Source organism: Asterias amurensis, chromosome 17 (assembly GCF_032118995.1).
Source record: "Asterias amurensis chromosome 17, ASM3211899v1".
Classification (NCBI taxonomy): domain Eukaryota; kingdom Metazoa; phylum Echinodermata; class Asteroidea; order Forcipulatida; family Asteriidae; genus Asterias; species Asterias amurensis.
The window spans coordinates 912,620-928,645 of record NC_092664.1 but is presented as its reverse complement, the minus strand read 5'-3'; the positions used below and the strand labels follow the sequence as shown (position 1 = coordinate 928,645).

The window sequence follows — 16,026 nt, the reverse complement described above, 5'->3', positions numbered from 1 at the left end:
CTACTGTGTCTTTAGGTAACAACATTACTAAAGACCACAACAGATCTACTGTGTCTTTAGGTAACAACATTACTAAAGACCACAATGTATCTACTGTGGCTTAAGTTAACGACATTACTAAAGACCACAACAGATCTACTGTGTCTTTAGGTATTGACATTTCTAAAGACCACAACAGATCTACTGTGTCTTTAGGTAACAACATTACTAAAGACCACAACGTATCTACTGTGTCTTTAGGTATAACGACATTACTGAAGACCACAACAGATCTACTGTGTCTTTAGGTAACGACATTACTGAAGACCACAATGTATCTACTGTGTCTTTAGGTAAAGACTATACTGAAGACCACAACAGATCTACTGTGTCTTTAGGTAACGACATTACTAAAGACCACAACGTATCTACTGTGTCTTTAGGTAACGACATTACTGAAGACCACAACAGATCTACTGTGTCTTTAGGTAACGACATTACTGAAGACCACAATGTATCTACTGTGTCTTTAGGTAAAGACTATACTGAAGACCACAACATATCTACTGTGTCTTTAGGTAACGACATTACTAAAGACCACAACGTATCTACTGTGTCTTTAGGTAACGACATTACTAAAGACCACAACAGATCTACTGTGTCTTTAGGTAACGACATTACTGAAGACCACAATGTATCTACTGTGTCTTTAGGTAAAGACTATACTGAAGACCACAATATATCTACTGTGTTTTTAGGTAAAGACATTGCTGAAGACCACAACAGATCTACTGTGTCTTTAGGTAACGACATTACTAAAGACCACAACGTATCTACTGTGTCTTTAGGTAACGACATTACTAAAGACCACAACGTATCTACTGTGTCTTTAGGTAACGACATTACTAAAGACCACAACAGATCTACTGTGTCTTTAGGTAACAACATTTCTAAAGACCACAATGTATCTACTGTGTCTTTAGGTAACGACATTACTGAAGACCACAACAGATCTACTGTGTCTTTAGGTAACAACATTACTAAAGACCACAATGTATCTACTGTGTCTTTGGGCAACGACATTACTAAAGACCACAACAGATCTACTGTGTCTTTAGGTAACAACATTACTAAAGACCACAACGTATCTACTATGTCTTTATGTAACGACATTACTGAAGACCACAACAGATCCACTGTGTCTTTAGGTAACCACATTACTGAAGACCACAATGTATCTACTGTGTCTTAAGGTAACGACTATACTGAAGACCACAACAGATCTACATGTACTGTGTCTTTAGGTAACGACATTACTAAAGACCACAACATATCTACTGTGTTTTTAGGTAAAGACATTACTGAAGACCACAATGTATCTACTGTGTCTTTAGGTAACGACATTACTGAAGACCACAACAGAGCTACTGTCTTTAGGTAACGACATTACTAAAGACCACAACAGATCTACTGTGTCTTTAGGTAACGACATTACTAAAGACCACAACGTATCTACTGTGTTTTTAGGTAAAGACTTTACTAAATACCACAATGTTTTACTGTGTCTTTGGGCAACGACATTACTAAAGACCACAAAGTATCTACTATGTCTTTAGGTAAAGACTATACTGAAGACCACATTGTATCGACTATGTCTTTAGGTAAAGGCGTTACCGAAGAAGCTGTCTTCAAGAAGCCATCTGATCCAGAGCCCTCCTCGGGGTACTTGGTACATCTTGTAACAGGTACAGTTTTAGGCTTTTTTTGATATGGTATACAAATATTGAGTGCTGTGGTTAAAACTGCGCCTCCCGAGGTGATTCCCGGAGCATTCTATTTTGTTGTCACCCAGCCGAGGGATAAAGGAACGGTCTGGTGATCACCGAGGGTGTCGGGGTTTTAACCATACCATGAGTAAAATAAGTCAATATTCGTTTTTTAACACCCAAACAGACTATTTATCGTCCTCCTATATGTAACGCTCGTACGCGCATTTCAGATACACAAATGCACAACTGTTAGGGTTTGAGGTGGGTAAAAAGACGTCTGGGTACTGCACGCCATGTGATAGTCGTCAAACAGCGGCCGTGTGATAGTGCATTGTTGGCGTGTGATAGTCGTCGGACTATCACATGCCAACAATGCACTATCACACGGCCGCCGTTTCTAGTAAAACTAAGACACATCATGTGACGCGATCTAAACCAATGAAAAGGCAGAATATTTGTAAGGGGTGTTATAATGGACACTATAGAAGTACACTGTTTGGTTTGGGGGGGGGGGGGGGTCACTAAAACCGCCCAATAAATAGGTCAACTGTGCATCTTGCATTACATTTGAGAATTTGGGGTTTCTTGTGGCTATGGAATGTTGTGGTTGTGGAATGTTGTGGTTGTGGAATGTTGTGGTTGTGGAATGTTGTGGTTGTGGAATGTTGTGGTTGTGGAATGTTGTGGTTATGGAATGTTGTGGTTATGGAATGTTGTGGTTATGGAGCGTTGGGGCTGTGGAATGTTGTGGTTATGGAATGTTGTGGTTATGGAATGTTGTGGTTATGGAATGTTGTGGTTGTGGAATGTTGTGGTTATGGAATGTTGTGGTTAGGGAATGTTGGGGTTGTGGAATGTTGTGGTTATGGAATGTTTTGGTTGTGTAATGTTGGGGTTGTGGAATGTTGTGGTTATAGAATTTTGTGGTTATGGAATGTTGGGGTTATGGAATGTTGGGGTTATGGAATGTTGTGGTTATGGAATGTTGTGGTTATGGAATGTTGTGGTTATGGAATGTTGTGGTTGTGGAATGTTGTGGTTATGGAATGTTGTGGTTATGGAATGTTGTGGTTATGAAATGTTGTAGTTATGGAATGTTGGGGTTGTGGAATGTTGTGGTTATAATAATAATAATAATAATAACTTTCGTTATATATAGTGCCTAATAATTAACACTTAATTCTCTAAGCGCTTTACAAAGAAGTACACTATACAATCTACAACAGCATAAATATAAGGGGACAAATACATGTAACACCACTACATGCATAACGACACAACAATACAAGAATGGTTAACAATTGTAAGAAAAGGTGTGTCTCTTGAAATCATCAAGGGAAGATGTATTCCTGATCGTCAAGGGCAGAGAATTCCACAGAGTTGGAGCCGTAGCCACAAAGGAACGGTCTCCATAGGTATGCATATTAACAGGGTGTACTGCAAGGAGGTGTTGTGCTGATGATCAAAGTGTACGTACTGGATTGTGCTTATGAATGAGATCTGACATATAAGATGGAGCAAGATTATTCTTGGCTTTAAAACACATGATAAGAATCTTAAAAACAACACGTTTTTCTACGGGCAACCAATGAAGTTTCTTTAGAAGGGGAGTGATGGAGTCTCTTGAACGAGCACCCACTATTAACCGTGCTGCTGTGTTTTGAATTATCTGTACCCGGTTTAATTCCTTTTTCAGAAGGCCATACCGCAATGAATTACATGGTTATGGAATGTTGTGGTTATTGAATGTTGTGGTTATGGAATGTTGTGGTTATGGAATGTTGTGGTTATGGAATGTTGTGGTTATAGATTGTTGTGGTTGTGGAATGTTGTGGTTATGGAATGTTGTGGTGGAATGTTGTGGTTATGGAATGTTGTGGTTGTAGAATGTTGTGGTTATGGAATGTTGTGGTTATGGAATGTTGTGGTTATGGAATGTTGTGGTTATTGAATGTTGTGGTTATTGAATGTTGTGGTTGTGGAATGTTGTGGTTATGGAATGTTGTGGTTATGGAATGTTGTGGTTATGGAATGTTGTGGTTATTGAATGTTGTGGTTATGGAATGTTGTGGTTATAGATTGTTGTGGTTATAGATTGTTGTGGTTGTGGAATGTTGTGGTTATGGAATGTTGTGGTGGAATGTTGTGGTTGTGGAATGTTGTGGTTTTGGAATGTTGTGGTTTTGGAATGTTGTGGTTATTGAATGTAGTGGTTATAGAATGTTGTGGTTGTGGAATGTTGTGGTTGTGGAATGTTGTGGTTATGGAATGTAGTGGTTATAGAATGTGGTTGTGGAATGTTGTGGTTATGGAATGTTGTGGTTATGGAATGTTGTGGTTGTGGAATATTGTGGTTAGGGAATGTTGTGGTTATGGAATGTTGTGGTTATAGAATGTTGTGGTTATGGAATGTTGTGGTTATAGAATGTTGTGGTTATGGAATGTTGTAGTTATGGAATGTTGTGGTTATGGAATGTTGTGGTTATTGAATGTTGTGGTTATTGAATGTTGTGGTTGTGGAATGTTGTGGTTATGGAATGTTGTGGTTATGGAATGTTGTGGTTATTGAATGTTGTGGTTATGGAATGTTGTGGTTATAGATTGTTGTGGTTATAGATTGTTGTGGTTGTGGAATGTTGTGGTTATGGAATGTTGTGGTGGAATGTTGTGGTTGTGGAATGTTGTGGTTTTGGAATGTTGTGGTTTTGGAATGTTGTGGTTATGGAATGTAGTGGTTATAGAATGTTGTGGTTGTGGATGTTTCAATATGATATGCTTCATACTTTAGTTAGTAAACAATGATTTTAGGTGCACAAGATTGTAGACACGAGTCACTGGTTTAAGCTAACATCCGGGAACGTTTAATGCAACACACGAAAGGTCAAAGGTCAATAAACAACTTTATGCATATTGCAACATCCTCCTCTTTTTGAGGAAGGAGCATTTTTTGAAAGCCACAACAATTTAACTCCAACTTGAACACTGGGAAAAACAAATTATTTTAGACATGCATTAAATCATGTTTTCTCCAAAGAAGAAAAAAAAAAAAAACAGGTGGAAAAATAGAGAAACAATTTGTTTTCTCTAGTCAAACAAAATGAGGAATTTCTCCTAACTTTTTTTTTTTTTTTTTTTTTTTTAGTGAGAAACCAAAATACCCTCTCAACTGCTTAAAACGCTTTTTTTTTGGTTTGAACAAAAACAATTTTTTTTAGAATATAAACTCAAGCAACTGTTGTCAATTTGCGAACAGCATCTTGTTTTGCTTTGAACTCAGTTCTCAGTATTTAACATAGTCCTTTAGTCTGCTAGGTTCTTTGATCATTCTACCAGATCTGGTTTTTGGCAAGTCTTTCAGTTCAATTGTCTCTTGTTGAGGGTTTGGGTCAATTGTTTGATGCATTCCTGGGGGGTGTTCCATTTCAGGGATGCGTGTGGGTTGTTTCCGTGTGGGTTGTTTCGGTGTTCCAGATCCATCAGATACATGTGGGTCTGGGTGACTCTGTGGGGGTAGGATGGTTTCCTTTGTAATGCATTGGTCAGTGGGTGTCGGGGCATGCAAGTGTCTCATGTTTGTGTGACCATGCATTACTGGTGGTTCTTCATGCGTTTTCTTCAGGTCAACACGATTGCGTCTCAAGGTCTGTCCTTGTTGGGTTTCGATTTCGTAGGATCTCTCGTCCAGTCTCTTGCTTACAACAGCCCGTGGCCATTGTTTTTCTCCAGAGCGGAATGGTTTTAGTCGTACAACATCTCCTTCTGCCAACGATGGCAAGTCTTTTGCATGTTTGTTGTAGTTGTCCGACTGTTTTCTCTGTAGATGTTTCATTTTGGCTCGCTCACTTTCCATGATGTCTCTTCCTCTTGGTACTAACAGGCTGTTAGATGTGGGTAGAAGGGTTCTGGTTCTTCGGCTATGCAGTCTTTGTGCAGGACTGCTGCTGATTCCTTGAGTTGGAGTATTTCTCAGTTCAAGAAGTGCCATGTATGGGTCAGAGTTGGCTTTCTTGCACTTTTTCAGTAGTCTTTTTGCAGCCTTCACTGCAGACTCCACTTTACCATTAGATTGGCTATGTTTGGGGGAGATAGTGAAATGTTCAAAATCCCAAACTTTGGAGAATTTCTTGAACTCATCGGACGTGAACTGACCACCATTGTCGCTGATTACCGAGTTTGGTATGCCATATCTTGCGAAGTGAGACTTCAACTTTTTTATGACAGTTTTTGAGGTCAGGTCGTGGAGTCTGTCTATTTCCCAGAAGTTGGACAAATAGTCAACAGTGATTAGGTAGTCCTTACCATCATACTCTAGAAGATCGGCTCCAATTTTCTCCCAGGGGCGGTTTGGTAGATCATGAGGCATGAGTGTTTCCTTCTGGTTTTTTGTCTCATATGATCTACAAGCATCACACTTTGATACAAACTGCTTTATCTCAGCAGACATGCCTGGCCAGAATAGACATTCACGAGCTCTCCTGAGGGAACTTTCAACACCAAGATGAGAGTTGTGAACTGTCTTTATCATTTCTTTCCTGAGTGAGCTTGGTATTACGATGCGCTCCCCTCGGAACACAAGACCATCAGAAAGGGAGAGTTCGTCACGAACGTTGAAGTAAGGTAGTGTTTGGGATGGAAGGAAGTCTTTCTCATCGGGCCACCCTTGTTGGATCACCACTTTCAGTAGTTGCAGTGATTCATCTTTGTCCGTTTCTTCTTTTATTTGTCGTAGTCTGTCTGGTCCCATGCTAAGGCTATCAACCAGGTTGACCTGAGCAAAGTCATCTGATCCATCAGTGTACGGTAGGTATGATCTGGACAGCATATCTGCAAGATGCATTTCCGTGCCTTTCTTCCAAACAATTTCTATGTCGTAGTTCAACATTCTCATCAGCATGCCTTGGAGACGTCTTGGGGCACGATGAAGTGGTTTCTTGACAATTGTCTCGAGCGGCTTATGGTCACTTTCAACTAGAATTTTTTGACCAAAGGTGTACTGGTGGAATCGTTCAAGTGCGAACACGATTGCAAGAGCCTCTTTCTCAATCTGGGCATATCTCTGTTCAGTTGGGGTCAATGCCCTACTTGCATAAGCAATTGGTTTTCCTTCTTGTAGGATAGCCGCACCGAGACCTGTTTTACTGGCATCACATTGTATGGTTACATCTCTCTTTGGATTGTAGTAGGCCAGTATTGGTGCAGTTGTAACCAGTGTTTTTACATCAGACATTGCTCTGTTGTGTTCTTCAGTCCACTGCCATTCTGCACCTTTTCTTGTGAGTCTTCTGATTGGTTCAAATACCTCGGATAATCTTGGGAGGAATTTGGCCAAGTATGTGACACTTCCTTGGAGTCGTTGTACTTCTACGGGGTTGGTTGGATTACTCATTTTGGTGATGGCTTCAACCTTTTTTGCATCAATTTTTAGACCTTCACTGGTGACAACGTGTCCTAGGAAGGTGATGCTTTGAGATTTGATCTCAGACTTTTCTCCATTGAGTTTGATGCCTTTTTCTCTGCATCTCTGGAGGAGTTGTTTTAGCCTTGCATTGTGGCTCTGTTCTGCCTCATCGGTTGTATCGCCAACACCAAAAACAATGATGTCATCGGCAACGCATTCAATGCCGTCAAGGTCAGCAATCGCTTGGTGGAGGCGTTTCTGAAATATTTCAGAGCTGACTTTCAGACCAAATGGGAGTCTTTTCCATCTGTATCTACCAAACGGTGTCATCATGGTAGTGAGCAGACTACTCTGGTCGTCAAGCACACAATGTAGATATCCAGATCGGAGGTCCAGTTTAGAGAAAATTTTAGCTCTGGAAAGTTCTGGTAAGATGTCTTCCATAACGGGCAATTCGTACAACTCTCTTTGAAGTACTTTGTTCAGTGGACGGGGATCGATACAGTATCGCAGATCATTCGAGGTTTTCTTTGCTGTCACTGCCATGCGACTACACCATTCAGTAGGTTCATCAACTGGTGCAAGAATGTCATCTTTAACCAGTTGTGCTAGTCCTGTCTTGACTTTGTGTTTTAGTGACACTGGTACTTTCTTAGGTGAGCATTGCACTGGTTTTGCGTCTTCTGCAATGTGGAGGTGGACTAGTCCTGGTAGAGAACCTGGAAGTTTGCCTTTGAATACATCATCATATTCTGCGAGAATGCCTTCAGTGGATGTGACGTTTACTGAGTGCAGTAGTCTGAAGTTGTCATAGTTGACTGTGATCAGTGACATGCGTTCAGCAGCATTGCGGCTGAGGAGGGGAGTGAAGAAGTTTGGTTCAATCACCACAAATTCAACCCTGTATTTCTTCTTATTTTGGGGGTTGCGCAAGATGACTTTTGTCTTGCCAACAGCTTTTAGCGTGGACTGGTTGTACATCTTAAGTGTGAGGTTGTGTGGTTGAATTGTGGATTCAGTCACATATTTCCTTGGCAAAACATTGACGGTAGCTCCTGAGTCTATTTGAAACTTCATTGATTTGCCATCAAGCATCATTTCAGCAAAGAGAGCACCTTTGGTGTTTTCGACAGCATTGACAGTAATCTCTACACAGTTGATGGATTCAGTGCCACTAGAGTCTAATGATTCATTAGAGCCATACACGTGGGCGTCATCTAGTGCGTGAACTTTGCGTGTCTCTTTGTTGAACTTGCAGCATTGCTTGAAGTGGTTGTCTCGTTTGCATAAGCTACAGGTTTTTCCCCATGCAGGACAGAGTTCTTTTTTTCTCAGATGTTTGCGAGCACAGAATTTGCATGTGATGGTGGGGAGTTTCCCTGTGTGTTTAGCTGATGTATCCTTCTTAGTTTTCCAGTCACTAACTTTGTGGACAGCCTCAGTTTCGGTTTCACCAAAAGATTTCAGCTGAAATGTGGTTGCTTCAGCTGACTTGCAGATGTCAAGAGCCATCTTTAGAGTGAGTTTGCGTTTCTGTAGCAGCAGTTTACGTGTGTGTGAGTCACGGATCCCGAGAACAATTCGGTCACGAAGTAGGCTGTCTTGTAAACAATCACAAAAGTTGCATGTTTTGGCAAGTTCACGGAGAGCTGATAGATAAGCCTCTATAGATTCTGATGCTTCTTGGTCCCTTTTATTGAACATATATCGCTCATATGTTTCATTTACTTCACCAATGATGTATTGATCAAGTTTCTGTGTGATGAGGGTGATATCATCTTTATCATCATCTTCAGAGAAGGTCAGGCTGTTGAAGATCTTTACCCCAGCAGGGCCCATAGAGTGAAGGAATACTGCCTTTTGATATGCCTTGTCATGTTTGCTCAGTTCAGTTATAATGCAGTAGTTGGAGTACATCTGTTTAAACATTTTCCACTCTTCGATTGCATTTTCTTTGAGCTTTAGTTGAGGTGGGGGAGACACATGGGTGAGGGGTTTAGCACAAGCCATTTTTTATATTTATTTGTTATGCCAAAACAGCAACGTAGATACGAGCACTAGTCAGTTGCGTAGATGTCAGTGAGCGGTACAGATGTAGTTTACAATGTTCATGAAGGGAGCCCTATCTCACGAGTCGAGAGTGTGTTATTTTTAGCATGGCGAGTGAAAGTACTGAGTAGGTATGCATTTATCATCAGTTCAGTGAGATTCAGATTGCATATTTCTTGTACGTTTTCCTACTATTTTAAGTACAATCACTTTCCCGTCACTTTTATTGGTTTTGGTGACTATCAACATTGCTAAACATCAACACGGTTTAAGAGTTTAAACTACAACTTACGGGCGACGTACACATCCACGGACGAGTGTAGTGTAGTGCAGAACGGTGGTTCACGGACGCATGTAGATAGATCATAGATCTGTAGATGGGCTCACGGACTGATCGGTTGTCCTTTTTTGCTTTTCTCCTGGACGGGTTCTCTTTCAGTTTTTCATTATAGAGAAGCGTAACTTAGAGTTCTATGATGAATACTTCACCGCTGCCACCATGTTTCAATATGATATGCTTCATACTTTAGTTAGTAAACAATGATTTTAGGTGCACAAGATTGTAGACACGAGTCACTGGTTTAAGCTAACATCCGGGAACGTTTAATGCAACACACGAAAGGTCAAAGGTCAATAAACAACTTTATGCATATTGCAACAGTGGAATGTTGTGGTTGTGGAATGTTGTGGTTATGGAATGTAGTGGTTATAGAATGTGGTTGTGGAATGTTGTGGTTATGGAATGTTGTGGTTATGGAATGTTGTGGTTGTGGAATATTGTGGTTAGGGAATGTTGTGGTTATGGAATGTTGTGGTTATGGAATGTTGTGGTTATAGAATGTTGTGGTTGTGGAATGTTGTGGTTATGGAATGTTGTGGTTATAGAATGTTGTGGTTATGGAATGTTGTAGTTATGGAATGTTGTGGTTATTGAATGTTGTGGTTATGGAATGTTGTGGTTATAGATTGTTGTGGTTGTGGAATGTTGTGGTTATGGAATGTTGTGGTTATGGAATGTTGTGGTGGAATGTTGTGGTTGTGGAATGTTGTGGTTTTGGAATGTTGTGGTTATGGAATGTTGTGGTTATGGAATGTAGTGGTTATAGAATGTTGTGGTTGTGGAATGTTGTGGTTATGGAATGTTGTGGTTATGGAATGTTGTGGTTGTGGAATATTGTGGTTAGGGAATGTTGTGGTTATAGAATGTTGTGGTTGTGGAATGTTGTGGTTGTGGAATGTTGTGGTTATGGAATGTTGTGGTTATAGAATGTTGTGGTTATAGAATGTTGTGGTTATGGAATGTGCCAAAGCAAGGCTTCAGCTCCTGCTTCGTAGACAAATGATACCTCATAAAAAGAGTACTTTTGAGAAAAACATTAAAATTTCAACATTTGTTTTAGATGGTCAAGTTTTCATGACACCCAATCAGTGATTTATGTTGTAGTGGGTTTTCGTTCACATTAATGATGTGCCTAGTTTGATAAACTTAACCAATGTAATAACTGCACATTCAAGTATTTAGGGTAGAATTTTTGTCATAATAATCGCCACTGTCATAATGCAGACCTACCAAGTCTCACACATTAGGCATGAGACTCACGCATTTGGGCTCTGTCTCATGCTCATACACACAGCAACTATTTTCTCACGCATTGGGGCCAGACTGGGAATTTTTTTTTAAAATTAACGACAATGCATTGCCAAATCGCTTGTGTGTACCAAAAACGCAATCTACAATGTTTGCACACAGCTCTTAACTTTCAAGTTACTGTCCAATTGCATATTCAATTGTATACCACCTTACTGGAATAAGTTTGTGGAAGCTACTGTACTACAGTTACAGCCTAGTTTGTGCCTGGTGTGATGTTTTACCTGAAACAGAAATATTGACAAATTGTGGCTCATATACTACATAAAGGTGACTATATACTCCATGTTGTGTTAGCACTGCAGCCTGCTCGCTGGGGTGTGTAGGGAATACAATTGACTGTGAACAATAGACATCTTCACTAACAATGAAACTGGTCAAGCTTGCCCTGTTTGTCTCTATTTTCTGCTGAGTAAAGGGGCTTGCCTTACTCAGCATCATGAATCTTGAAGACAGACTAGCCAGCACTATTCTGTAAGAAAATACAGTGGAACTCGCAGTCTGTACTATTTGAACTCCAACGCCACCTTTCAACTTTTACTGATTGGATGTGGGGATGTCAGCCCGAATCCTGGACCAACTGGTTTCCAGGATGGTTCACCCAAAAAGATTTCTACTCAGCAGAATAGACGCATCACATATGACAGTCTTACACTTCACAACATCAATCCTGGCCGTGGCAACACTCGACTCCGATTAAACCCCAGAGTTTTTGAAACAATAAAATCTTTAGGCATTCTTCGCAGTAGAAAAACCCATCATGGAAGCCTGGGAGCTCGAAAAAGGTTTCAACAATCAACTCCTCGTGGTCAGTCCATTCTATCTTCAACATCAATTATATCCTATATCCTATATCAACTATATAATGAGCGAAAGAATTACTTGAAGTTTTGTATGCTTAATGCCCGTTCTCTTCGGAATAAATCCACCGCATTCCAGGACTTTGTTCTCGACCACTATTTGGACATTGTTTGTGTCTGCGAAACATGGCTGACTTCTAACGATGAAGCGGTCATTGCTGATTTCCTTCCGGAAGGATTTACCTTCAAGCACCAAACTAGAGCTACTGGGCGGGGTGGTGGTGTCGGTATCCTATTTCACAATGACCTTAAAGTGAATATTCACACCTTTGATGCTTTTGAGAGTTTTGAGATGATGTCAGGTACCTTTACGTCAGACAGCACCAGTGTGGATATCACTGTCATATATAGACCTCCGAGGAGTCATTCATCATTCTCCATGTTGGTTGATGAATTCTCTTCAATGCTTGACAACAGAATGTTCAAACCCTCACCTCTTGTTATCACTGGTGATTTCAACACACATCTGGATAATCTTTCATCACCTAATACCCTGAAGTTCAATGACCTGCTAACCAGTCATGGTCTTTCACAGGAAGTGACAATGCCTACCCACGCTAAAGGCCACATCCTTGATGTCTTCATTGTTCATAACTTTGACAACCAGCTTTATTCAGATGTTCAAGTTATACTTGGAATATCTGATCACTCTGCCATTACCTGCAAACTCAAGCCTCATCATAACGGTAAAAGAGTAGTTGTACGAAACATCAAAGCTGTTGACAGACTCTCATTTGCCAGGACTGCCATGCAAAGCATAATACCATCTACCATTGATAATGTCAGCGATGCCGTCGACCAGTACAACTCTCAAGCACGCATCCTTCTTGATTCTCATGCACCTGCAACGTCCCGACATGTTAAGGAACGTCACGACAGCCCTTGGTATAACAAGGACATCACCATTGCAAAACGGAAGCGCAGATGTCTGGAACGAAGCGTCAGTTATATTGTGCTCAAAAGTCCGTCGTCAATGCACTTGTCCACAAAGCGAAGTGTTCTTACTACGTAGGTGTAATAGGTGATTGTGGGAGCAACTCCAAACGCTTATTTACTGTGGCCAATCGTCTTCTTCGCCGAAAACAACTATCTCCACTACCCACTCACACCAGCAGTGAATCGCTTGCTAAGTGTTTCAGCCAGTTCTTCCAATCCAAGATTGATCGCATCTGCAGTAGCCTTCATCCTGATAAGTCAATGTTACCAGCCCCCAGGACTCCAGCCATCCTGGATACTCTCAGACCTACTACGGCAGATGAGATCGAGCGTCTCCTACGTCAAACTCCCGCTAAGTCTTGTGAACTGGACCCAACCTCATAACATTGCTCAAAGAGTGTTTCACTACTTTTGTACCAATAATTACAAGTATTGTCAACTTGAGCATTGATAAAGCCACTGTTCCTGTGTCATTAAAAATTGCTCACATCCGTCCTCTCCTGAAGCAGCCATCCTTTGATCCTGAAGTTCTCAACAATTATCGACCGGTACAAATCTTCCATACTTCTCTAAGATAATTGAGCGGGTTGTTATTTTTAGAGTTTCTGAATATCTTCTTGGTAATGATCTTTTCGATAACCGTCAGTCTGCCTACCGTCCACTGCACAGAGTTGAGACTCTCCTTGCTAATGTCTCTGACCAGATACTCAATGAAATGGATGGTGGAAATATTACTGCTTTGCTTCTTCTGGACCTTTCTTCCGCTTTCGATACGGTGAACCATAAGATCTTACTTCATACTCTTCAATCACTTGGTATTACTGGACAGGCATATAAATGGTTGTAGTCATATATAAGTAATCGTTCTCAGATTGTATGTATTAATGATTGTAAATCTGATTCTACATGTACGCCTGTTACTTGTGGTGTTCCGCAGGGATCTGTCGGTGGTCCTACATTGTTTTCCATATATCTCAGCGGTCTAAAGAGCATTCTTCAAGGTCACTCTGTCAATTATCACTGTTACGCAGATAACATTCAGTTATATGTTTCTTTTCCCCCAAGTCAAAGTCAGGCACTTTGTTCCAATCACAATCTTGAATCTTGTGTGGAGGATATTTGTAGCTGGTTGAGTGTGTACTCTCTTAAATTGAATTGTGCTAAGTCTGAGTTTCTATTATTTGGTTCTAAGGTTCAATTAGATAAGATCGATGTTACTTCTTTCAAGATTGCTGATTCTGTGATTCCTCTCTCTCATTCTTGCAGAAATCTTGGTATAATTTTCGATTGTACAATGTCTATGTCAGGTCATATATCCAATGTGTGTAAATCTGTTCGTTACCAGTTGAGAAATGTTGGCCTGATCCGCAAATACCTGACCCGTCCAGCCACAGAAAATAGTCCATGCTCACATTTCTTCTCGGCTGGATTTCGGTAATGGTCTTCTTTTTCACTTTTACCAAACTCAACTTTCTAAACTACAAAAATTACAAAACGCAGCTGCTCGCATTGTCACTCTTACCAGGAAACACACTCACATTGCACCGGTTCTGAAGTCACTACACTGGCTACCAGTTGAATCTCGTCTTACTTTCAAACTTCTGTTGCTTATCTTTCATTGCATCAATGGTTCTGCTCCTATATATAACATTTCTTTGGTTAAAGCTTATACTCCTGTGCGATCTCCGCGATCTTCCAATACATGCATGCTTCAAGTTACTAAGAGTAGCAAGTCATGGGGCAAAGGTCTTTTTTCCCATGCTGGACCCACACTCTGGAATGACTTGCCTCTACAAATCCGCAATATTACTAACATCAATACTTTCAATGGTTAAGTTGAAAACCACTTTGTTTAATCTATAATCGCCTATGTGTTACTGGTATATTTGTCTTATTTTCCTTGCTGTGTGTGGTTCCCCCTCCTGTGCGCCTTGAACACCTCATTTTGGTGGATTTTGGCCCCCTATAAATGTTCTTTATTATTTCATTTTATCACAGCATGCAAAAGAAAGATGTCATTTTCCTTTTGTCCACAATTTAATTTCTGCAATTTTTTTTATTTTATTGAAAGAAACAAAAAGTTGGGCGGCGATTTGGAAAGGTTTTTCCGCGGGGAGGGGGGGGGGGGTCGTGAGCTTTGAAAAATCTCACGCATAGCTGGTCTCTGGCCTTGGCATCTCTGATAATGTATATAAAAACTAAACTTACAGAATTATTTTGTTTTAATCAGTCGAATGGTTTATCCAAACTGTACAATCATAAAAACATTTTTTCTAAAACATGTTTGTGCCTTTTCAAAAAATTATTTTTACACATTTTGTTTATTTGCATTCTTAATTTTTCATCTTTATATTTGATATAGCCTCATCTACCACACCAAGGCAGGATGTGACAGATTTAACATTTCTGGTTAGCACACCACAAGAAATGCTGAGATACAAGATATTCAAAGATCTATGGGAGACAGGCTATTATCTCACTTCAGGCTGTAAATTTGGTGGTGACTTTCTCGTTTATCCAGGTAAATATTTTTTTGAGAACCCAAATTGCAACAATACCAAATTGTTCCTGGAATGGGACTCTTGCAGCAGTAAGGTACACACAAGTACATGAATATACCTCAAAACCAGCATTCATAAATACAAAAGACAGTTTATCCATTCTGATTGGTTGAGAGGGCGTCACGAGGGGTTCTTTGAACGGATGATATAACACCAGTAAAAAGTGTTGAAACATGGGCGTGACACGCGAGCTTGCACCTGTGCTTATAGGACAGTTTCTTCATTCCTATTGGTCGAGAGCAACAGCTGGAACAGTCGTGCCACATCATGCGATACCCGCGATGCGCACAGCATTCCCTTATAAGGAGTTGTTTACCCAAGGGCCTTATCATTTCATAGCTGGAGGGGTGTTGTGTTGAAAGAAATAATTTAACAATTATAATTTTTGCATTTATTTTACTTTTTGACCAAAACAGATTTACGTCTCGGTAAAATTATCAAGAACCAGGCCTCGGTGGGTTTAAACCATTAGTTGAAAACCTCTTAACCACACATTGATTCCCTTATTGGTAACATTAGATCTAAAGAGCTGACTTTGATTGTGTCAGTCTTTGGCTCACTCCTCTTCATTCACCAAATCAAGTGTAACTTCAAGAAGAGCTAAAATGCTTGTTGGTTTAGGGTCCTACATTCAAAGATGTTGGTGCTACAAGTGCCTCATATCTAAATAGGTAGGACAGTCGTCACTTAGGCATCTGTCAAAACCTCCAAGCTGTTCCAATCCGCGTGCATTCTGCGGGAGTCCGCGTATTTTTGTAACAAAAGAACCTGTAGCAACCGAGCAGATCCACCGCCACACGGCTCATTTACATGTCAATAAACATGA

General features: G+C 40.4%; 1 protein-coding gene across 1 annotated transcript in view; it reads left to right on the top strand.

Annotated features, from left to right (window-relative positions):
* LOC139950052 (uncharacterized) overlaps window positions 1–16,026 on the top strand; it is an 89,781-nt gene that overhangs the window by 49,288 nt on the left and 24,467 nt on the right. The window contains exons 5-6 of the mRNA XM_071948682.1: window positions 1,596–1,724; window positions 15,002–15,160. Coding sequence (XP_071804783.1) covers window positions 1,596–1,724; window positions 15,002–15,160 — 288 coding nt within the window. The remainder of the gene's footprint in view (window positions 1–1,595; window positions 1,725–15,001; window positions 15,161–16,026) is intronic.